We start from the raw sequence: 20,729 nt of genomic DNA, 5'->3' as shown, positions 1-20,729 counted from the left end.
TCCTGAACTTATTTTGAGTGGATTATAATGGTGCAGTGGGCTGTTAGGTGTCCCTGAGGGCCAGGAAAGCACCTACCAGCTATGCTGGACGGTCACAAATGTGATGTGAGCCGTGAGGCAGCAGCGCAAACCAGTGTGCCATTGGGCCTCAAACAACTAAAGACACCCCTCATGTGGATGGGGCTCATCCTCCCACCATTCCCATCAAACCCCAGTGGCACTATGTACAATTACTGGCACAGATGTACAACTCTGATAATTTGGACTCTCTTGCTGATCATAAATACAAATTTCATGACTACGTTCAAGAAGTCTTTGGGCAGCACAGGCTGCAATCTGAACCAAGTTGTGAATCATTAAGAGAGGAAAGAGCATTAAAATACTTTCAAAGTCGTCTGTTACGACATAATGAGTTAAGATACACACATCTTATGAGACTCGAATGAATTCATAAAACTAGTAGTATCTCTATATATAATTCACTAAGGCAAGACATCCATTTAAAGCACGCCGGAAGGGGCGGGGATTCACTAAGCCGCCGACAAGTAAGACACCTACGGCGCACGCAGGGAGGAGCCACGCCCACCAACTCCAAGGCCATTGGAAACGACGACAACTCGCAGAGCCACACCCACCAAATCGGATGGGACGACACAGAAAGAACGGCGTCATTTATATTCGTCTGTCGTAGAGGCCTCATGTACCTCCGGGCCACCTTGACTGTTCATAGAGGTGAATCGCCATATGCAGCGTGGAAAACGGTTTGCGAGGGGTATCCCATGGGATCCTTTAAAACAATCCTTTACAACTGATGTTAAAACACAATGAAGTAAGCAGTCTTTAAAAAACGTGTTTTCGGTTACGACGCACCACCGCGTGCACCATTTACACGCTACATACAGCAATTCGCATCCGCGACAAACATGCGTCTTCTTAGATGCTCCTGCAGGAACACGGAAAGTCTACGTGAGTCACAGGTGCATCTGGACTGTTGTGACGATGTGGGTTCTGGCTCCACGCTCCCATGGCTGTTTGGGAACCCTTGAACCCAACACCGTCGATAATGAAACCGAGTGAGCCAGTCAATGGAGGCAAATTGAGCATCTGAGCAAGGGGATGGTTGAAAGTACAAAAGTGCTTTTATTAAAACAGTCAACAAAAACAGTGTTCATAAATAGTGCAGTTCTTCCATGTTCATTAAATAAATAATCCATAAAAAGAACGTGGAGTAAAACCAATAAATAGAAAAAACAATCCTTAAAAACGAGAGGTTAAAATCTTTTTAGGAAGTAGTCTTAAAACCATCAACAAATACGGTGCTCTTCTGTTAGCGTCTCACCTGCTTATCCCGTATGGGCCAAGCAGCAGGCAAGACGCTCTCTACAGCTGCCCTCCTCAAACACACGCAAGACTGGAGACCTCCCGATCCCTGGCTTCGGTTTGGCTCTCATCCCAGCCTCGAGACTTGGACTCCTTGGTCTCCAGGACGCTCACACCAAGGACTGCCACTCCAAGCCTCCCGACTTCCGCTGCCTTTCTGCGGCCTTCTGCGGCTCGTCGCCACCTTGGTCACTCCCGCTACCTGCTCGCTCAGCGGGAGCGACATCTACACAAACACCTGGGTGTCGGCCTAACACCCAGCTTCCTCGCAGCTGCCCACGAGCCGATCGCTGCCACCACACGCCTCGCGTGTCCGTCTCTCTCCTGCACCGCTTGCTTCCACGCTCCCTGTAACCTCCGTCCTCTCCTTTCCTTTCTCTCTCCGATCGTTTCTTTCTCTTCCCGAACGTTTCTTTTTCTTCTCCCCTAAAACCGACTCGCGCTTCTTTTTAAAATGACGAGGGCCACAGCAGCTGCAGCATTAGCCGCGGGACAATCATGAATGTGGGCAGTTCCTCACCTGTGCACTAGGTGAGAAACGCCCACACCCTACGGATCGCCCCACGGCCCACTATGGCCCAACGTCCCCTCACTAAGCCGCGAGCACATTGATTATTTATTTAAAAATGGCCTTTACTCAACGAGCTGTGGACCCATAACACCACAACTGTGTAAAGACGACAACGACTCAAGTGACGAGTTAGAGGTGGGCACATGAGCGATGGCAGTCCGCCAGTTTTCAGTCACGGACGATTGTGTGTCGGTTCGTTCCGTGCATTGTTACAATGTTGCTTTTCTTGCTGATTTATTACATTACTGATTTTTCAAATGTTAATTTTCTCCCTGTGCTTAAAAATCATTAAAAAAACCGACCTGATTATGCGGCGTATGGTACGCCACGGGTTGGCTAGTTCATCATAAATCAGAATCGCAATGAAAGTTATAAGCTCCAAACTTAAAGACTCCATCATGAACCTGAGTCTGACTCACATGACCACTACTACTAATAAGGCCTGACCACAATTACGCTGCATTCTTGGCGGGAAAGTCTGCCATGACCCCACCCACCGCTCTCATCTGATGATGATGAAGATGTTGGTGATGTGTGGCATGAAGTTTACTAAAAGACATTCCAAACGAAATGAAAGACATGCCGTCATCGGCGCCCTCACCATTATTACAGCTTTTGGGCCGGAGACCTCGAACCGGCGCCCTCTGTAGGTCAGCTTTGACACGGTTCTTCAGGACCCCCTGCTCCTTCTGCATGCTGTTCAGGGCATCGCTCACCGAGTTCACCACCTTCACCATGTTGATCTGGCTTTCAGACAGCAGCTGGAGAGAAACAAAGAGAAGAAGATAGATGGGTTAGTGGAGACCACCATTGGCCCCAAGGAAGTGATGAAGAGCGTCGATTTGTCCAACAAGAATTTCACTGTTTAAGTAAAACAAAATTTATTTTGTGCATTTGTTTGTGAAGTTAAACATTGCATTTTTCTGCAAATTCAATTTTGTGTGAATTGTTTTACAGAGAGTTCAATTTCATTTGTGAAATCAATTTTGCACAAATTGTTTCTCTGCAGGCAGCACGGTGGCGCAGTGGGTAGCGCTGCTACCTCGCAGTTAGGAGACCTTCCTGGGTCCTCCCTCCGTGGAGTTTCCATGTTCTCCCCGTGTCTGCGTGGGTTTCCTCCCACAGTCCAAAGACATGCAGGTTAGGTGCATTGGTGATTCTAAATTGTCCCTGGTGTGGGTGGGTGTGTGTGTGCGCTCTGTGGTGGGCTGGCACCCTGCCTGGGGTTTGTTTCCTGCCTTGCGCCCTGTATTGGCTGGGATTGGCTCCAGCACAGCCCCGTGACCCTGTAGTTAGGATATAACGGGCTGGATAATGGATGGATGGATGTTTCATTTGCACAGGTGGCACGGTGGTGCAGTTAGGAGATGCGGGTTCGCTTCCCAGGTCCTCCCTGTGTGAAGTTTGCATGTTCTCCCCGTGTCTGTGTGGGTTTCCTCCCACAGTCCAAAGACATGCAGGTTAGGTGCATTGGCGATCTGAAATTGTCCCTGGTGTGTGTGCTGTGTGTGTGTATGTGTGCCCTGTGGTGGGCTGGCGCCCTGCCCTTGGGTTTGTTTCCTGCCTTGTGCCCTGTGCTGGCTGGGATTGGCTCCTACAGACCCGCGTGATAATGAATGGATGTTTCTCTGCAAAATCAATCTTACGTGAATCACTGTGCTGTAAATATAAATTTGGCAGAAATCGTTTTGCTAAGAATTCAGTTTCATGCAAAATGTGTCTCGATTTTGCACAAATCTTTTTTTTCTGCAAATTCAATTTCACACAAATGTTTATCTGTTTGAATTCAATTTTGTGCATCTTGTTTCACTGAGAATTCAATTTCACGTGAATCGTATCTCTGTGAGTTCAATTTCATAAAAATTATTTGTCTGCAAATTCAATTTGGCACAAATCGTTACTCTACAAATTGAATTTCACATAAATCATGTTTACTTGAATTCAATTTTGAATTTCATTGAGAATGTAATTTCACATGAATAGCACCTCTGTGAATTCAATTTTGCAGGAATCATTGTGCTGTAAAAATAAACTTTGCACAAATTGCTTTTGCTAAGAATTCAGTGTCTCTGCAAGTTCAATTTTGCGCAAATCTTTTTTTTCTGTAAATTCATTTTCAAACAAATCATATCCCCTTGAATTCAATTTTATGAAAATTGTTTCGCTGAGAATTCAATTTCACATGAATCCATTTCATGGAAATTATTTTTCTGCAAATTCAATTTGGCATAAAGCTTTTCTCTACAAAATAAATTTCACCCAAATCGGTCTCTTTGAATTCAGTTTTGCGTGAATCAATTTGCTGAAAATTCAGTTTCACATTAATCACATCTTTGCAGATTTAATTTTCTGTGAATTGTTTCATTGAGATTTCAATTTCACACTAACAATATCTCTTTGAATTCAATTTTATGCAAATGGTTTCACTGACAATTCAATTTAACATGAATCGTTTCTCTGTGAGATCAATTTCATGGAAATTATTTATCTGACAATTCAATTTGACATGAAACTCTTCTCTACAAATTGAATTTCACATAAATCTTGTCTATTTGAATTCAATTTTGAACAAATTGTTTCTTTGAGAATTTCATTTCATGCGAATCGTACCTCTGCAAATTCAATTTTGCCTGAATCACTGTGCTGAAAAATGTAATTTTGTGCGAATCGTTTCACTAAGAATTCAAATTCAATTTGGCACGAATCTTACCTCTACAGTACAAACTAAATTTCAAACAAATCATGTCTCTTTGAATTCAATTTTACGTGAATCCTTTCACTGAGAATTCAATTTCACAGAAATCATTTCTCTGCAGATCCAATTTCACAGAATTCATTTCTCATTGTGAATTTCCCCTTGGGGTTAATAAAGTGTCTATCTATCTATCTATCTATCTATCTATCTATCTATCTATCTATCTAACATATAGTGCCTTTCAAATTTATCTATCTATCTATCTATCTCTGTGAATTTAATTTTGATCAAATTGGTTTGCCTGAGAATTCACTTCACGTGATTTGTATCTCTGCAAATTCAATTTTGTGCAAATCCTCTGCAAATTTGACTTCACGTGAATCATTTCACTCATCACTAATCACAACCACTAGGCACTAACACATAAAGAGTAACTATAGAGGTGCCGGGGTTTGTTTCCTGCCTTGCACCCTTTTTTGGCTGGGATTGGCTCCAGCAGACCCCCGTGACCCTGTAGTTAGGATATAACGGGTTGAATAATGAATGGATGGATGGATTTATAGAGCACTTTTCTCACTACTCAAAGCATTTTACACCGTGAGTGGGGAGCCACTTCAACCCCTATTAATGTGTAGCATCTACCTGGATGATGAAATGGCAGCCATTTTTGCACCAATACACACCCCACACATGAGCTGTTAGGTGGTGAAGGGGTGAGAGACAGTTAGCTAATCAGAGACACAGGATGATTAGGGGGCCAAAATGACCAGGCCTTGGAGGACAACTTAGCTGGCACATGGAGATACCCCTACTCTTTATGAAGGATGCCCAGGGATCTTTTTGACCACGCAGAGTTAGGTCCTCAGTTTAACGTCTCATTAGAAGGCTGGTGCCATTTTTACAGCACGGTGTCCCTGTCACTAAACTGGGGACATTGGGCTCAACATTCAGACCACAGGGTTAGCGCCCCCTGCTGGCCATACCAACATCTATTCCAGCAGATGGTCTCCCCTCCAAGTACTGGCCGGGCCTGAACAGGCTGAGCTTCAGGTGGATGACCTCTTCTGACGGGCAGGTGGTATGGCTACTCTTGACTAACAACCTCCCTCAGCGCCTCCATTAATCCTTTACCCAGACTGCGATAATAATTGAGCCTCATCCCGGCCGGGTTATGCCCTCTTCCATGTTGTCCTTCCATTATGGCGTCCTGGCTGGGCAAGCATCCACCCTCCATCCATGATGGCACTTACACTCCAGGTAATGAATCATTTTTTATCCTGTGACACACACGTGCGAGTAGGAGGCAGATAAAGTATTTGTAATACCACATCCGAACAGGGGGCAGCAGGGTGCACTGACTGTCTTTTACAGTTATTTGCAGACCTTTCCCAAGAAATCCAGCCCATCCGATGACATTACTTATGGTCAAGATGATGTCACTTCTTGTACCGGGCCCTTAGATGATGTCACTTCTGGTTCCGACCCCCTTAAATGACATCACTTCTGGTATTGGGCCCTTAGATGAGGTCACTTCTGGTCCAGGAGACATCATTTCCGGTTCCAACCCCTTAAATGACATCACTTCTGATCCAGACAATGTCACTTCTGGTATTGGGCCCTTAGATGAGGTCACTTCCGGTCCAGAAGACATCACTTCTGATACTGGGCCCTTAGATGACATCACTTCTGGTCCAGATGATGTCACTTCTGGTGCTGGGCCCTTAGATGACGTCACTTCGGGTCCAGAATACATCACTTCTGGTTCCGACCCTCTCCACTTCCTTTAAGGGCCTTTAAAGCCACCATCTTACCACCAATGAATCAGTTTCGTTTTGGACTCAGTCTTGTGAACAACTCTGCTCTTTGCTAGGAATATTATACGGGTGGCTGCCCCAAACCTTTTCACGATGTCTGTGTCTGTGTTTCTATCACACCAGCTACAAAATATTGATTCACAAATCAGGAGATTTGTCGTGTCAGAAAAAGAATTTCATCTTTGTGGATTTCACATTAAACCTCCAGAGATATCTGTTACATCAGCAAGCCCACTGGGCATTGCTAGATAATCATAATATCTAGCGGAAGAGTTAAAATTCGTTTTCAGCTTGTCACTTTCCATAAGGCGCAATAAATTACATGCACTATGTGGCTATAAACGAAAAGGTCAGCAAAAGCAGACAAATGATATTCCTTTTTTTTATAACTGTGGTTTTATTTAAGACTCTGCAATTGATATCAGGGAAGTACAGGCGAGCGCAGACTCAAGGACAAGTGCCTGGCCCGATGGCATCAGTGTCACCCAGCTCGGTACCGAAGGCTGGATTAAGACTCCCACCAACTTGATGACCGGAGCTCCTTAACAGAGATATGACAACACCATATCATACTTGGAGTATTGGGGTATGTCCTACTTGGTAAATTCAACCCATGGAGACTCGCCCGTTTTATCAAGTGGCGAAGGAGAGGGCGCCCCCCCCCCCAAAAGACTTGTCCCCTTTGGTAATTCGATCCCCCTATTCACTACCATGGCATCTCATATTGCACCTATGACAATGATACTCAGCCAAAACGGACGCTCCTTCCATAGGATAACGTGGTGTCAGCTTGAATCTCATCGTGCCGTACTGATATCCCACCTGAGTAGTGGCTCAACCAGTTTAAAAAAAAAAAACTGAGCCCCTCATCGTTCCAGCCAGTCCTTTAATTCACCGTCACCATCTCTAATGCCTACCCAGTCAGTGTGCCATCCTGGGGTGGTGACTGATGACCAGCTAACCTTCAATGGCCACATTGCCACTGTCTCTCATTCGGGTAGATTAACATGTAAAAGGTCTAATGGAGTATGTGGCTCAACTTCTTGTCCTGGCACTGACCTGTGGTATAGCGGGTCCACAGCTCACGCCAAGAGGCCATTTTTAAAGTAAATAATCGCCGTACTCGTGGCGTCGTGGATGTGTGGCTGAAGCGGTTCCTGGGGAGCTAGTGATGTGGGCGTTTCTCACCTAAGTGCACTGGTGGGAAATCGTCCACATCCGTAATTGTTACCAGGAGCTGCTGATTATAATGTCCCTGTTATAAATAGAAGCGTGAGGTGGCTAAAGAAAAAAAAAAAAGAAGTGAAGGATGAAGAATAAAGAGAAAGAAACAAACGGAGTTTGCAGGAATGTGGAAGAAAGCAGGAAACAGTGAGGAGAAAGCTAGTGTGTGTCAGAGAGAGAGAGAGAGAGAAAGAGAGAGAGCGAGAGAGAGAGAGAGATAGAGCAAGTGAGCGAGAGAAAGAGCGAGCGAGAGTGAGTGAGCGAGCAAACAAGAGAGAGTGAGAGTGAGAGAGAGAGAGAGAGAGAGCAAGAGTGAGTGAGCGAGAGTGAAAGAAAGAGAGAGAGAGTGAGAGAGCGAGCGAGAGAGAGAGAAAGAGCGAGCGAGCGCGAGAGTGAGTGAGCGAGCAAACAAGAGAGAGCGCGAGTGAGCGAGAGAGAGAGATAGAGCGAGCGAGAGAGAGAGAAAGAGCGAGCGAGAGCGAGAGTGAGTGAGCGAGCAAACAAGAGAGAGAGAGTGAGAGTGAGAGAGAGAGAGCAAGAGCGAGTGAGCGAGAGAGAGAGAAAGAGCGAGCGAGAGTGAGTGAGCGAGCGAGCAAGAGAGAGAGTGAGAGTGAGAGAGAGAGCGAAAGAGAGATCGAAAGAGCGAGCGAGAGTGAGTGAGCGAGCGAGAGTGAGTGAGCGAGCGAGCAAGAGAGCGAGGGTGAGTGAGCGAGCGAGCAAGAGAGCGAGAGTGAGTGAGCGAGCGAGCAAGAGAGCGAGGGTGAGTGAGCGAGCGAGCAAGAGAGTGAGAGTGAGTGAGCGAGAGAGAGAGAGAGAGCGGCAGCTGGACAGTGAGCCCTAGCGGGGTGTTTGGCCGACACCTGAGAGCCGTAGGCAGTGGTCGCTCCCACTGAGCATTTTATGGAGGAGCGGAAGTGACTGGAAGTAGGACGGCTGGCCGCGTAAGGCTGAGAAGGCAGCGGTGGGATGTGCTGGCAGTGGGGACGGAAGAGGAGACAGAACAGCAAGCGGGAATGGTGCTAGACGTTTTGAAGGACCCACGGACCCAAGCCAGAGGAGGACATTTTAAAGGACAGAGCTTTTTAATGGACATTTTTTTATTGATTGCTTTTGTCATTTTAAAGTTCTTATTTTTTTAAGTCCTGTTCTGTCCTGTATTGTGGGATTGTTTTAGTGCAGTTGTACTGTGGCCGAGCTGTGGACCTGGGCCACCAGTTGCACAGGGTTGGCATGGAGCCTTCCTTCCTGTGCAGCTGGAGGCTTATGGGGGGTGGAATGTGGTATAGCGGGTACACAGCTCATGTTGAAGGCGTCTTTTTAAAATAAATAATCGCTGCACACGCGGCTATGCGAGGGGGCGTGGTGCTATGTGGCTGGGGTGATTTGTGATGCGGGTGGTCCTTGCTTAGGTTCACAGGTGAGGAGCCGTCCGCATCCGTAATTGTTCCCGGGAGCTGTCTGATTGCCACAGGTGAACCACGTCCCCATCATAAATAGAAGCGGACGTTGCAGGAAGCAGGAGGGAGAAAGCCGGTAGAGAGAAAGAAGGAGAGTGAGCAAGCGCAGGCTGGGCTCTGCATACGAGCAGCTGGGAGAGGTGAGCACGAGTGAGGTGTTTGGCCGGCACCTGAGGGCCGACAGTAGCGGTCACTCTTACTGAGCGATTGTTTGGAGCAGGAGTGACCGGGAGAAGGTTGGTTCGCCGCAGCGAAGGCGAGCAGCAGGAATCGGAGAGTGGGAAGAGAAGCCCCAGTGTGAGTGTCCCGGTCTCTGGGGAGCCCAAGTCTCGGTCTAGGTGATCTGAAACGGAGCCAGGGATCAGAAGGCCACCAGATCAGTTGTGTAGGAGAAGAAGGTCAGCTGCAGGTATGGCGATTCTCCTGTTGCAGGGTCTGATGGGAGAAGAAGGGGAGCCGCCAGGTAAAAAGAAGACACCAGGCTTTGTTTTTAAAGAGACTGTTTCCAACATTGTTTTAACCTCGTTGTTTTTAAAATACTTTTTTTTATTGCATTTCAACCTCCACTTCACGTCTGCTTTAATGGATTATTTATTTAAAGATTTGATGCACTGGGTGGCACGGTGGCACAGTGGGTAGCGCTGCTGCCTCGCAGTTAGGGGATCCAGGTTCGCTTCCCGGGTTCACCCTGCTTAGAGTTTGCATGTTCTCTCCGTGTCCGCGTGGGTTTCTTCCGGGTACTCCGGTTTCCTCCCACAGTCCAAAGACATTCTAAATTGTCCTTGGTGTGTGTGTGTGCCCTGCGGTGGGCTGGCGCCCTGCCTGGGGTTTGTTTCCTGTCTTGTGCCCTGTGTTGGCTGGGATTGGCTCCAGCAGACCCCCGTGACCCTGTGTTAGGATAATGGATGGATAGATGGATTTGATGCACTGCACTTTTATTTGAACTTTTTATTTGTTTTGTTGTTGTTTTAATAAAAGCACTTGGCACTTTTACACCATCTCCGTGCTCCATTGTAGTGCCTCACTGCCGAGCTCATCAGTAACATTACCGACAGTGACAGGTTCAAGGGCTCCCAGATGCCAGATGGGAGCGTGAAGTGAACCCACATCGTCACATGACCACACTGCATCTTGATAAGTGGCAGATTTAGATGCGGATGACATGGGTGGCATCTTGTGGCAGGGACACAGTGTGCCTGATCCAAAAAAAAAAAAAATTAGAGGGCAGGTGGGGCAGCGTGGTGGCGCAGTGGGTAGCAGCTGCTGCCTCACAGTTAGGAGACCCAGGTTCGCTTCCCGGGTTTGCATGTTCTCCATGTGTCTGCACCACAGTCCAAAGACATGCAGGTTGGGTGGACTGGCGATCCTAAATTGTCCCTAGTGTGTGTGCCCTGTGGTGGGCTGGCGACCTGCCCGGGGTTTGTTTCCTGCCTTGTGCCCTGTGTTGGCTGGGAGTGGCTCCAGCAGACCCCTGTGACCCAGTAGTTAGGATATAGCGGGTTGGATACTGGATGGATGGATGGATGGATGGATAGAGGGCAGGTGCTCTGTAAAGTAAATACAAAGAGGGGCGGTGTTTATGTAAATGAAGGGGCGTATGCTCTGAATACTGAAGTGGCCTCCCCCTGATGGTCAAAATCTGTCCGCTATGGACACCAAAAGGCCTCCCAATGCATTTCGATCTTGACTGCTGTGGTGTACCAGCTTGTACTGTCAAGCTGGGGTAAGGCACTTTTAAGTCAGGCTGGCATTTTCTGGTAACTGCATTTGGTCAATTTTGTTTTATTTTATTATTATTAACTGCATTAATACAGCATTTTTCTTGCTACTCAAAGCTCTCAGACAGATGAACCACCAATGTGCAGCACCCTCCTGGATAATGCGATGGCAGCCATTACTGCAGCAATACACTTGCCACACATTAGCTGTGAGGTGGAGAAGTGGTAAGAGAGAGCCGGCCAATTAGAGGCAGGGGGTGATTATGAGGCCAGTGTAGACGAGGCCGTGATGGGAAATTTAGCCTGGACGTGGAGGTAGCCCCTCCTGTTTTCGAAAGATGCCTGGAAATCGGGACCTGAGTTTGACATCTCATTCGAAGGACAGCGCCATATTTACAACACCGTGTCCCCGTCACTGCACTGTAGGCAACGGGATCCACACTCAGACCACAGGGTCAGCGCCCCCTGGTGGACTCACTAACACCCCTTCCAGCAGCAACCCAAGCTTTTCAATGTGTCAGAGAATCTGATGTGAGATTGGAGGAGGCAGGAAGATGTAAAAGAAAATATAAGAATTAACTGTCGCATTTGTGAACGGGCGTATGAGTCGGGGTCTGATTTTATGATCGATTTTTTGGGTTTCAAGACCCGACTTATACGCGAGTATATACAGTAAGCAAGAAATAAATGAATGCATATTGTGCAGTGGCACACGCATGTCAGCTGAAGGGCTCTAGTGGCTGTAATTCCACTGCCACACCAGGGGTTGGCGCTGTGTCTTCACATCTTTCTTTCTTTCTCCCTCTGTAGACCAGATGATTGACAGTTAGAACACCTCTGACATCACCTCCCACTGGACCCGCCTCTTGTCTACCTGGAGGACGGAAAGCTAGAAGCCACGCCCACTTTGGCAGTTCTGCTGAGACGACTCTGCAATAATTGTGTGTTTTGTTTGTCCTTCAAACAGGAGTATCTATTTCAATGAATTTATTTATTTTTTTTAACATCTTGACAGCCCAATTCTTTATCGTTGTCCTCTCTTTCTTTTACAGCAGAAACAGGAAAATGAACTTCGGCTACGTCTACACTACCAAGTTTTCATTAAAGAAAATGTTTTTGTTTTTTTTCCTAGATATTCTCCCATCCAAGTACTGGCCGGGCCTGAGCATGCTTAGCTTCAGGTGGATGACCTCTTCTGAAGCACAGAGTGGTGGGGCTCAAGGGCCCAATGGAGAAGGGTCCCTTCTGGCAGGAACGGGATTTGAACCAGCAACCTTCCTCATCCTCAGCCCCAGAGCCACCACTCCGCCCAGGCCCTGTTCTGCCGGTCATGCAAAGGGTGCATACACAAAAGCGGCCGAACATAGAAGGCTCAGCGCGGGGCTCGTCTTTTCCCGTCGGATGTCGGTAACTTGCTTCAAAGAAAAACGGGAAAGTCACAACACGTGAATTGTAGGCAGCTCAAGTCAGCACATCAAGCAAAAGTTTTTGTAGTGTTAATCGGAATTTTATGATGAATTAATTAAACTTGTCACCGATTCGTTAAATGCGTAAGTCAAGTTTTCTTCAACCTATGAAGAAATTTTCTTGCATTTCTTTTGACATTAAGGAAATTGCGAACATTTTTAATTTTAAATGCACTGGTTTAGAAAACGAGGGAAGGTATTATAGGGTGAGGGGGCGGCTGAAATTAAATGGCACGGTGGCGGCTTCGCCTCTAGAACCGGGCCTGACTCTGCCCTACAAGGTCGATCAATGACAACAAACGCAAGCCCCTTCAAGTGGAGTTGGGCTTTTGAATTGATGGCCTGACTCGCTCCCCTTCAATCATTGGTCAAGAGTCCTGTCATCCACAGGGCAAACTGACAGGCCGACAGCAACATGAAAACCTGGCAAAATGTTTCCAGATCGCACGTGGATGGTGCAGGACTATCACTTGGCCGCTAGGGGGCAGTCCTGTTTGCCTTCCTCAGCTGACTGGCCCTCTTTTAACGCAGGTGCTGAACCCTGCTGCTCAACCAGAGGTGCAACTAACACTGATCTGATTTAGGATCACACTCGCCCACGCACCCACAATGGTACTCACTCATGCCAGTACCGTTTAGATTTACCAATTTAATGTGTTTGGGATGCGACTGGACCTCCAATGGCCATTAGGTGGAGCTGCCAACCACTACATCTCATAAGCTGTGAGCACTGTGTGCCCACCAGGGGGCGCTCAAACACCAGGCACAACTCGGTCGCACGCCAGTTCAAGATAAAATAAACGTGTTATTTATTAGGTAACAGTACTTTATCACAAGAACAAATCCGCCAGGCACCGGAGCAATGGCCAATAAAGCACCTCCATCTCTCTTTGTGTCTACTCTGTGAGCTTCCAGCATCCTCCTGACTCTTGAGTTTCTGCTTGAGGTGAGGCGCCTCCTTTTATGTCGGACCCGCGAGCACCTCTGGTGTCATAGCACTGCATGCCAGCAGCACGTCCGGGTCATATTAAAGCTCCCCGAAATAGAGGGTCTGAACTTCTCAGTGATCCCACAGGGTCGCCCTTCTGTACTACAAATTCCAATTAACCCTGCTGGGGTCCAGACTGTTCAGAATATCCATTTGTCCCTCATCCATCCATTGGCACTGGGCATCCTGACTTGGACAGAAACCGAGGACCACCCCGGCCAGGCTGCACCTCCATTCTGGCATTCTATCCATTACAGATAGGGAATCTTCTTCAAACCCAGTCGGAATACCCATCCATCCACCAATCCATCCAGTCCGTCACTTCTAACTGGAAGGTGAAGGGAGCCACGCCAGGGGACTGTAGAGAGATTTATGAGCCAAAGACACACCGCTGAGCAAGAGATCTGGCAGGAACATCTGGGAAGGATGTCAAGAACTGCATTCTGAAATAATTTTTTGTAACATAAATATGGATTTTCGTAGGTGTGGAAATGCAGAGTCAAATGTGTGAAGTGATTCACAAATCAATTTGTGCTCCGCTTTTCACACGCTGGCATTTCACTCCCAAAACAAGGAGGCGACATCCAGGCCAGCATTTTGCTGCCATGCAGACAGAATTCGAAAGGTGGGCTCGACGGTCGTCTGGCCAGAAAGACAAAAAAGCAGCCGGGAAACTTCAGCTCTGCACATTTGATGAATTAGATGAGCTTAGATAAACTTGATTATTCCCAAGGGGGAATTTAAACGCATACAGCAGCAGGGACATAAAAAGAACAAAGACACAGACGGAGAGGACAAGTTATACAATCAATCAAGAGATCGATAAATAAACCAATAAATACCGTATCTACTCACGTATTCCATCCATCCATCCATTATCCAACCTGCTATATCCTAACTACAGGGTCACAGGGGTCTGCTGGAGCCAATCCCAGCCAACACAGGGCGCAAGGCAGGAAACAAATCCCGGGCAGGGTGCCAGCCCACCGCAGATACTCACGTATTTTGCCGTATAATTTCCGGTATTTTATAATGTCGGTCGTATAAGTCGATTGCGGAAAACTCCCGCTATTGGTCCAAGAGATTATGATATGCTGACGCCCACCTGAGAGAGTAACCACGGAGCACACAGCCTTTTTTATTTCTATGTATTGTGCCTACGTGACCACACGGTATTACCCAAACCATTCCGAATAGATGTTTGCACTGTTTTGTGTTTTTTTGTATCGTACCCCCTCATATACCTTTATCGTAAGAGCATCCCTTATCTACGATGGAGCGTTCGATCAGAAGAAAATATGAAGCTGGTTTTAAATGAAAAGTCATTGAAGTGGCGAAAGAAATTGGTAACCGTGCTGCTGCAAAAAAATTCAATGTGTCAGAGAATCTGATGTGAGATTGGAGGAGGCAGGAAGATGTAAAAGAAAATATAAGAATTAACTGTCGTATTTGTGAACGGGCGTATGAGTCGGGGTCTGATTTTATGATCGATTTTTTGGGTTTCAAGACCCGACAGTAAGCAGTAAGTAAGCAAGAAATAAATGAATGCATATTGTGCAGTGGCACGCGCATGTCAGCTGAAGGGCTCTAGTGGCTGTAATTCCACTGCCACACCAGGGGTTGGCGCTGTGTCTTCACATCTTTCTTTCTTTCTCCCTCTGTAGACCAGATAATTGACAGTTAGAACACCTCTGACATCACCTCTCACTGGACCCGCCTCTTGTCTGCCTTGAGGACTGAAAGCTAGAAGCCACGCCCACTTTGGCAGTTCTGCTGAGACGACTCTGCAATAATTGTGTGTTTTGTTTGTCCTTCAAACAGGAGTATCTATTTCAATGAATTTTATTTTTTTTAACATCTTGACAGCCCAATTCTTTATCGTTGTCCTCTCTTTCTTTTACAGCAGGAACAGGAAAATGAACTTCGGCTACGTCTACACTACCAAGTTTTCATTAAAAAAAAGTTTTTGTTTTTTTTTTAAATCTGCGTTTCTCAACCTTTACGTATTTGTGACCCGAGTTTTCATAACAGTTTTTTTCGCGCCCCTCCTAATGTTTTTTTGAAACCCTAATAAAATTTATTCCAACATTTTTTGCTGCTGATACACCGCTACAAGTTTTATTATACATACTTAACTTTTATCAACATTTATTTAACTGTATTTATTTTTCTAGTATCAGAATGTAGTTTAAGTTAATTTGTTTTGGTTTCAATAGATGTATTTTTCATATTTTCGATTCTTGCTTTCTTTTTTCACTTCTTCGTGCCCCCCTTTTTTTAAAACTGCCATTTTAAATACAAATGGTCTCCGTCCACAGGGGCGTTTTTGCATCGTCTACAAAAGGATTGCCGCCAATACTGAAATGCAGAAAAGCTCATATAAAGGGCGACCATCGACCACACTGAGTGTGTGCTCATCCAACCAAAACTCCATGAAGGGACAGTGAAGTTAGATTAGATAGATAGATAGATAGATAGATAGATAGATAGATAGATAGATAGATAGATAGATAGATAGATAGATAGATAGATAGATAGGCACTATATAGGATAGATAGATAGATAGATAGATAGATAGATAGATAGATAGATAGATAGATAGATAGATAGATAGATAGGCACTATATTATAGATATATAGTGTAAAGGATGGCCGGCCATTTATCCCGGCCAATACCCCCAAGCCGCCAGGTGGAGCCCTCCTTGCAGCGTTGTCGCTTTGCTTGCCCTTCTTCTTTCCCATTTTGGACTCGTTTTTTTCGGGCTTTGGCGATGCTGTGGTGATTCCTGACTCCGTAGTCTTCTCGGGGTTCGTTACCCACAGAAATATTTTATTCAGGTCCTCTGCAAACGAAGCTAGAGTATCCTGCCGACTACGCCACTGTGAACGATAGGGGGCGCTCTCGCTCCCTTGAACCCCTGTCCAGGACTCCAGACACCAGGTAAAAGTCCTCAAATTGACTTTATTTTCTTGCCACAGTGCACAAAGCACACTCTCCACCACAATACTCATTAAACTCACAAATACTCAATACTAAACAATCCTCCAGCTCCCAGATGCGTTGCCACCCTTACACCCAGCTCAGCTCGTTGTCTGTGAGTTCCCACAGTCCTTTTATACTCCTGACCCGGAAGTGTTTCTGCCCAATAGTCCACAAGTCCTTATTCCTTCCGGGTCAGGGTAAATAGTCCCTTTCTTCAACCCGGAAGTCCGTCGCTTTTCCTGTGACGAACCTCCGGGTCACAAGGCACGAAGAAGCCCTCGGTCCTCCCTGCAGCTCCCTCCTGTGGCCCCCAAGGCATCCAGCAGGGCTTTGCATAAAAACTCCAATGTCCATGATGCCCTGCTGGTCTTCTGGGGACCTCCACGCTGCAAGGAGGGCTCCACCAAGCGGCTTGGGGGTATTGGCCGGGATAAATGGCCGGCCATCCATTACAATAGATAGATAGATAGATAGATAGATAGATAGATAGATATTGTGAAAGGCACTATATAATAGATAGATAGATAGATAGATAGATAGATAGATAGATAGATAGATAGATAGATAGATAGATAGATAGAAAGAAAGGCACTATATAATAGATAGATAGATAGATAGATAGATAGATAGATAGATAGATAGATAGAAAGGCACTATATAATAGATAGATAGATAGATAGATAGATAGATAGATAGATAGATAGATAGATAGATAGATAGATAGATAGATAAAGTGACGGGCACTATGTAATAGATAGATATATCTTAATTTCAGTATAGTTGGCAGGATCACAACATTAGACTGATAGATAGATTGATCTTAATGATAAAAAAAGTTTGAGAACTTGCTGTGCGTCTTCCCATCAGGTTGCTCTCCAATTGTTTGACATTTTTTGGCTGATGGTATAATTTACACACCAGCTTTCAGAAAAGGTGCTTTGGCCCATATCTGTGTTTACTTAGGACCCCCAAATCACTAAGTCAGGCTCTGGGGTCTTCCAGGACAAGCCGGCCATAAAAGCAGCTCTGAAGACATTGGGACATTTTTAATCAATGCCTGGCGGGGCTGAATCAGTTAACACAAAACCACGCGGCTTTGGAAATCGCCCGCTAACATTTTATTCAAAGCTCTTTGACTTCTTTAGCAAATGTAAATTGGTTTTTTGCTTCTTCCTCTGTTCTGATTGATTCGTCGCTCTCTCATTTTTTTTCATCTTATCCTCCACTTTCTCAAAAACTTTCTCGATTTGAACCTACTTCTGAAGAAGTGAAAGGATTTACAGAAGCAAAGGGACAAGTGGCAATAATTAAATTGCTTTCTACCTCCTGCCACTCGGGAGAATAGAAAACCTACCCTGAACACCAAAACGACAAGCAAATTAGGAACAGAAAACTGCTCGATGCTATCAGCGCTTGAACAAGAAGACTCGGGTGATGGAGAGAATGGGAGGCTGAAAACCAACATTTCATGACAAAAGCATTTTGCCAATATGTAATGAAACTTTCCAAGAAGAAGACATTTATTAAACGTATTATAACAATCTGTTTGAACGAGAGGGTATACAAATCGGGCTGCTTAGACCACCGCGGATGACCAGCGAGGCACAGAGGGGGCTCTAACAGCCCGCCATTGACGCAAAGCAGCAGGGGCGAGGTCTGGGGCTCCCAAGGCAATTCATTTCTTTAGGTATCCATGATTTACATTTAAATAATATACTAGAAGGATCTAACAAAAGAGAAGAGCTATGAGATAAAGTGTCGCCATTTTAAAAATGGTCAGGATTATATAAGGGGATACATGGGTATCATCACCTCCAGTAGAGAAGATGGCAGTAGTGCACCACAGAGTGTTAAAACTGACAATAAAGATGAAGAAGAAGAAGAGGAAGGTGAAGAGGAAGGTGATGAAGAAGAAGAAGAGGAAGGTGAAGAAGAGGAAGTAGATGAAGTGAAAAAGAAGATGAAGAGGAAGAGGAAGAAGTAGATAAAGTGGAAAAAGAAGCTGAAGTAGGAAGAAAAAGTAGATGAAGAGGAAGATGAAGATGAAGAAGAAGAGGAAGATGAAGAAGAAGAGAAAGAAGAAGTAGATGAAGAGGAAGATGAAGATGAAGAAGAAGAAGAACTGGCCTGTTTTTCAATTTGGACGGTGACAGTGCCACAGTGCTCGGCTGTGTATGGTATGGCATTGTTCTCTCAGCGCACTGCCATAAGATGTGCAAAGGAAAACCGAAAAGGGTACGAGAAAAAAAGGAGACCGAAACCAAAACGAGAGACAAAATTCAAGGTGGCGAGAACAAGAAAGAGGTCGAAATATGTGAAAAAGTAACACACGGGACATTTGGCACAAGGCTTTTTTTGGGAGTTTTGGTGTCTGCAGATCGGATATGGAAATGACGTTTTTCTATTGCGTTGTGTCGATTAAGCACAGGTCACGACCTCTGAGGCCACGCCCCTAGAAGGTGAGAAAGCGGAATCTAAAATGGCATCCAAAACGTTGCAAAACAAAATGCAACATCTGAGTCATTACAAAATCCACGCAAATGACAACAGGGACAGAATCGTCAACCTCAATAACCCTCCAAAGCAAATCCAAAAGTGTCCTGCAGGGAAGCTCAAAAACTCGACTGGATGTTATTTTCGAAGAATGAAGCTGGCTGGGCTGACTGGCCTCTCCTCGTCTCCATTGTTCCTGTGTTCTGATGTGCATCTCATTGTCACTGTCTGACGCCAAGATCAGCGAGCACAACGACCTCCCCTTGAAACTTGTGTGTGCCTTTATCTGAAAGGCGATGTGTTAAGAGTCGGAAAATGTGTTAATTTTTTTTTTTCCAATAATTACAGCACAGACTCTGGGGATTTTAATATCAGGGCACATTTACAGCTCGGTATTGTGTCCTTTTTGCTGCCTGTGAAGTAAAGTATGTTTAAAGTCTAATTATTATTATTACGTGCTACTGAGACACGTTGTTGTTTTGTATGTGGGAATTGTGACTTGCGGGATCCCGTCGTCAAGACACAGCTCCCAGATGCCAGTGTTAGGACTGCGACATTTTCATTTTTTTTGTGCCTTTCTGTTTGTATTTTTGGTGGCTAATTTGGGGTTTTAAATCTGGTCAATCCGACTATATTGTTCGTTTTTCCTCTATGTGAATTCTTTCCATACTTAATCATTTTTATCATCATTGCTCACAGACGCCATTACCGTGTGGCGCGTGTCGTTGTTAACGTGACCTACCTGTTCCGGCACTTGAGATTCTCATTCACCTGCGTTTTGGATTCTCGGCGTCGCTCTAATCTCGGTGTTCTGACTTCCTTTCCATTCAGCGTTTTCTGATCCTTGTCCTTCGTTTCAGGTTTGTATTTTTTGGTATCAACCCCTGTTCGTACTTTTTATACATTTTTTTTTTATCACATTTCATCTCCTGATCGTTTTAATTAAAAATTCTTTTTCATTATCTCTTGCTGAGACAGAACAGCCAGAGGACACATTTTTTGAGGTCTTGGGATTTGATGCTAGTGACGCAATGTTTTAAATACATCACTGGCGCGACAGACTTCTCATCATCGGTGATTTGAGCTTAGGTGCATGTTATTCTTTGGTTTTGAGAATTTGGTGCCATGGATCGTGGACTATCTTACAGACAGACCTCAGTATGTGCGTCTCAGGAACTGCAGGTCTGACATTGTGGTCAGCAGCACAGGAGCACCTCAGGGGACTGGAATTTCTCCGGTTCTGTTCAGCCAACATACATCAGACTTCCAATGCGACTCGGAGTCCTGCCACGTGCAAAAGTTCACTGATGACACTGCTATGGTGGGCTGCATCAGGAGTGGGCAGGAGGAGGAGTATAGGAACCTATTTAAGGACTTTGTTAAATTGTGCGACTCAAACCACCGACACCTGAACACCAGCAAAACCAAGGAACTGGTGGTGGATTTTAGGAGGACCAGGCCCCTCATGGACCCCGTGATCATCAGAGGTGACTGTGCTGAGGGTGCAGACCTATAAATACCTGGGAGTGCAGCTGGATGATAAAATGGACTGGACTGCCAATACTGATGCTCTGTGTAAGAGAGGACAGAGCCGACTATACTTCCTTAGAAGGCTGGCGTCCTTCAACATCTGCAATAAGATGCTGCAGATGTTCTATCAGACGGTTGTGGTGAGTGTCCTCTTCTACGTGGTGGTGTGCTGGGGAGGCAGCATAAAGAAGAGGGACGCCTCACACCTGGACAAACTGGTGAGGAAGACAGGCTCTATTGTAGGCACGGAGCTGGACAGTTTGACATCCGTGGCAGAGCGACGGGCACTGAGCAGGCAACTGTCAATCATGGAGAATCCACTGAACAGGATCATCTCCAGACAGAGGAGCAGCTTCAGAGACAGACTGCTGTCACCATCCTGCTCCACTGACAGACTGAGGAGACCCCAC

At 45.8% G+C, this 20,729-nt stretch overlaps 1 protein-coding gene across 2 annotated transcripts in view; it reads right to left on the bottom strand.

Moving 5' to 3' along the window:
- fibcd1a (fibrinogen C domain containing 1a) overlaps nucleotides 1-20,729 on the bottom strand; it is a 359,996-nt gene that overhangs the window by 232,610 nt on the left and 106,657 nt on the right. For both annotated transcript variants that reach the window (XM_039764396.1, XM_039764397.1), the window contains one exon: nucleotides 2,553-2,712. In XM_039764396.1, coding sequence (XP_039620330.1) covers nucleotides 2,553-2,712 — 160 coding nt within the window. The remainder of the gene's footprint in view (nucleotides 1-2,552; nucleotides 2,713-20,729) is intronic.

This window comes from Polypterus senegalus, chromosome 9, assembly GCF_016835505.1.
Source record: "Polypterus senegalus isolate Bchr_013 chromosome 9, ASM1683550v1, whole genome shotgun sequence".
Lineage (NCBI taxonomy): Eukaryota > Metazoa > Chordata > Cladistia > Polypteriformes > Polypteridae > Polypterus > Polypterus senegalus.
The sequence above is the reverse complement of the archived record's forward strand: the minus strand, read 5'-3'. Positions and strand labels throughout refer to the sequence as shown.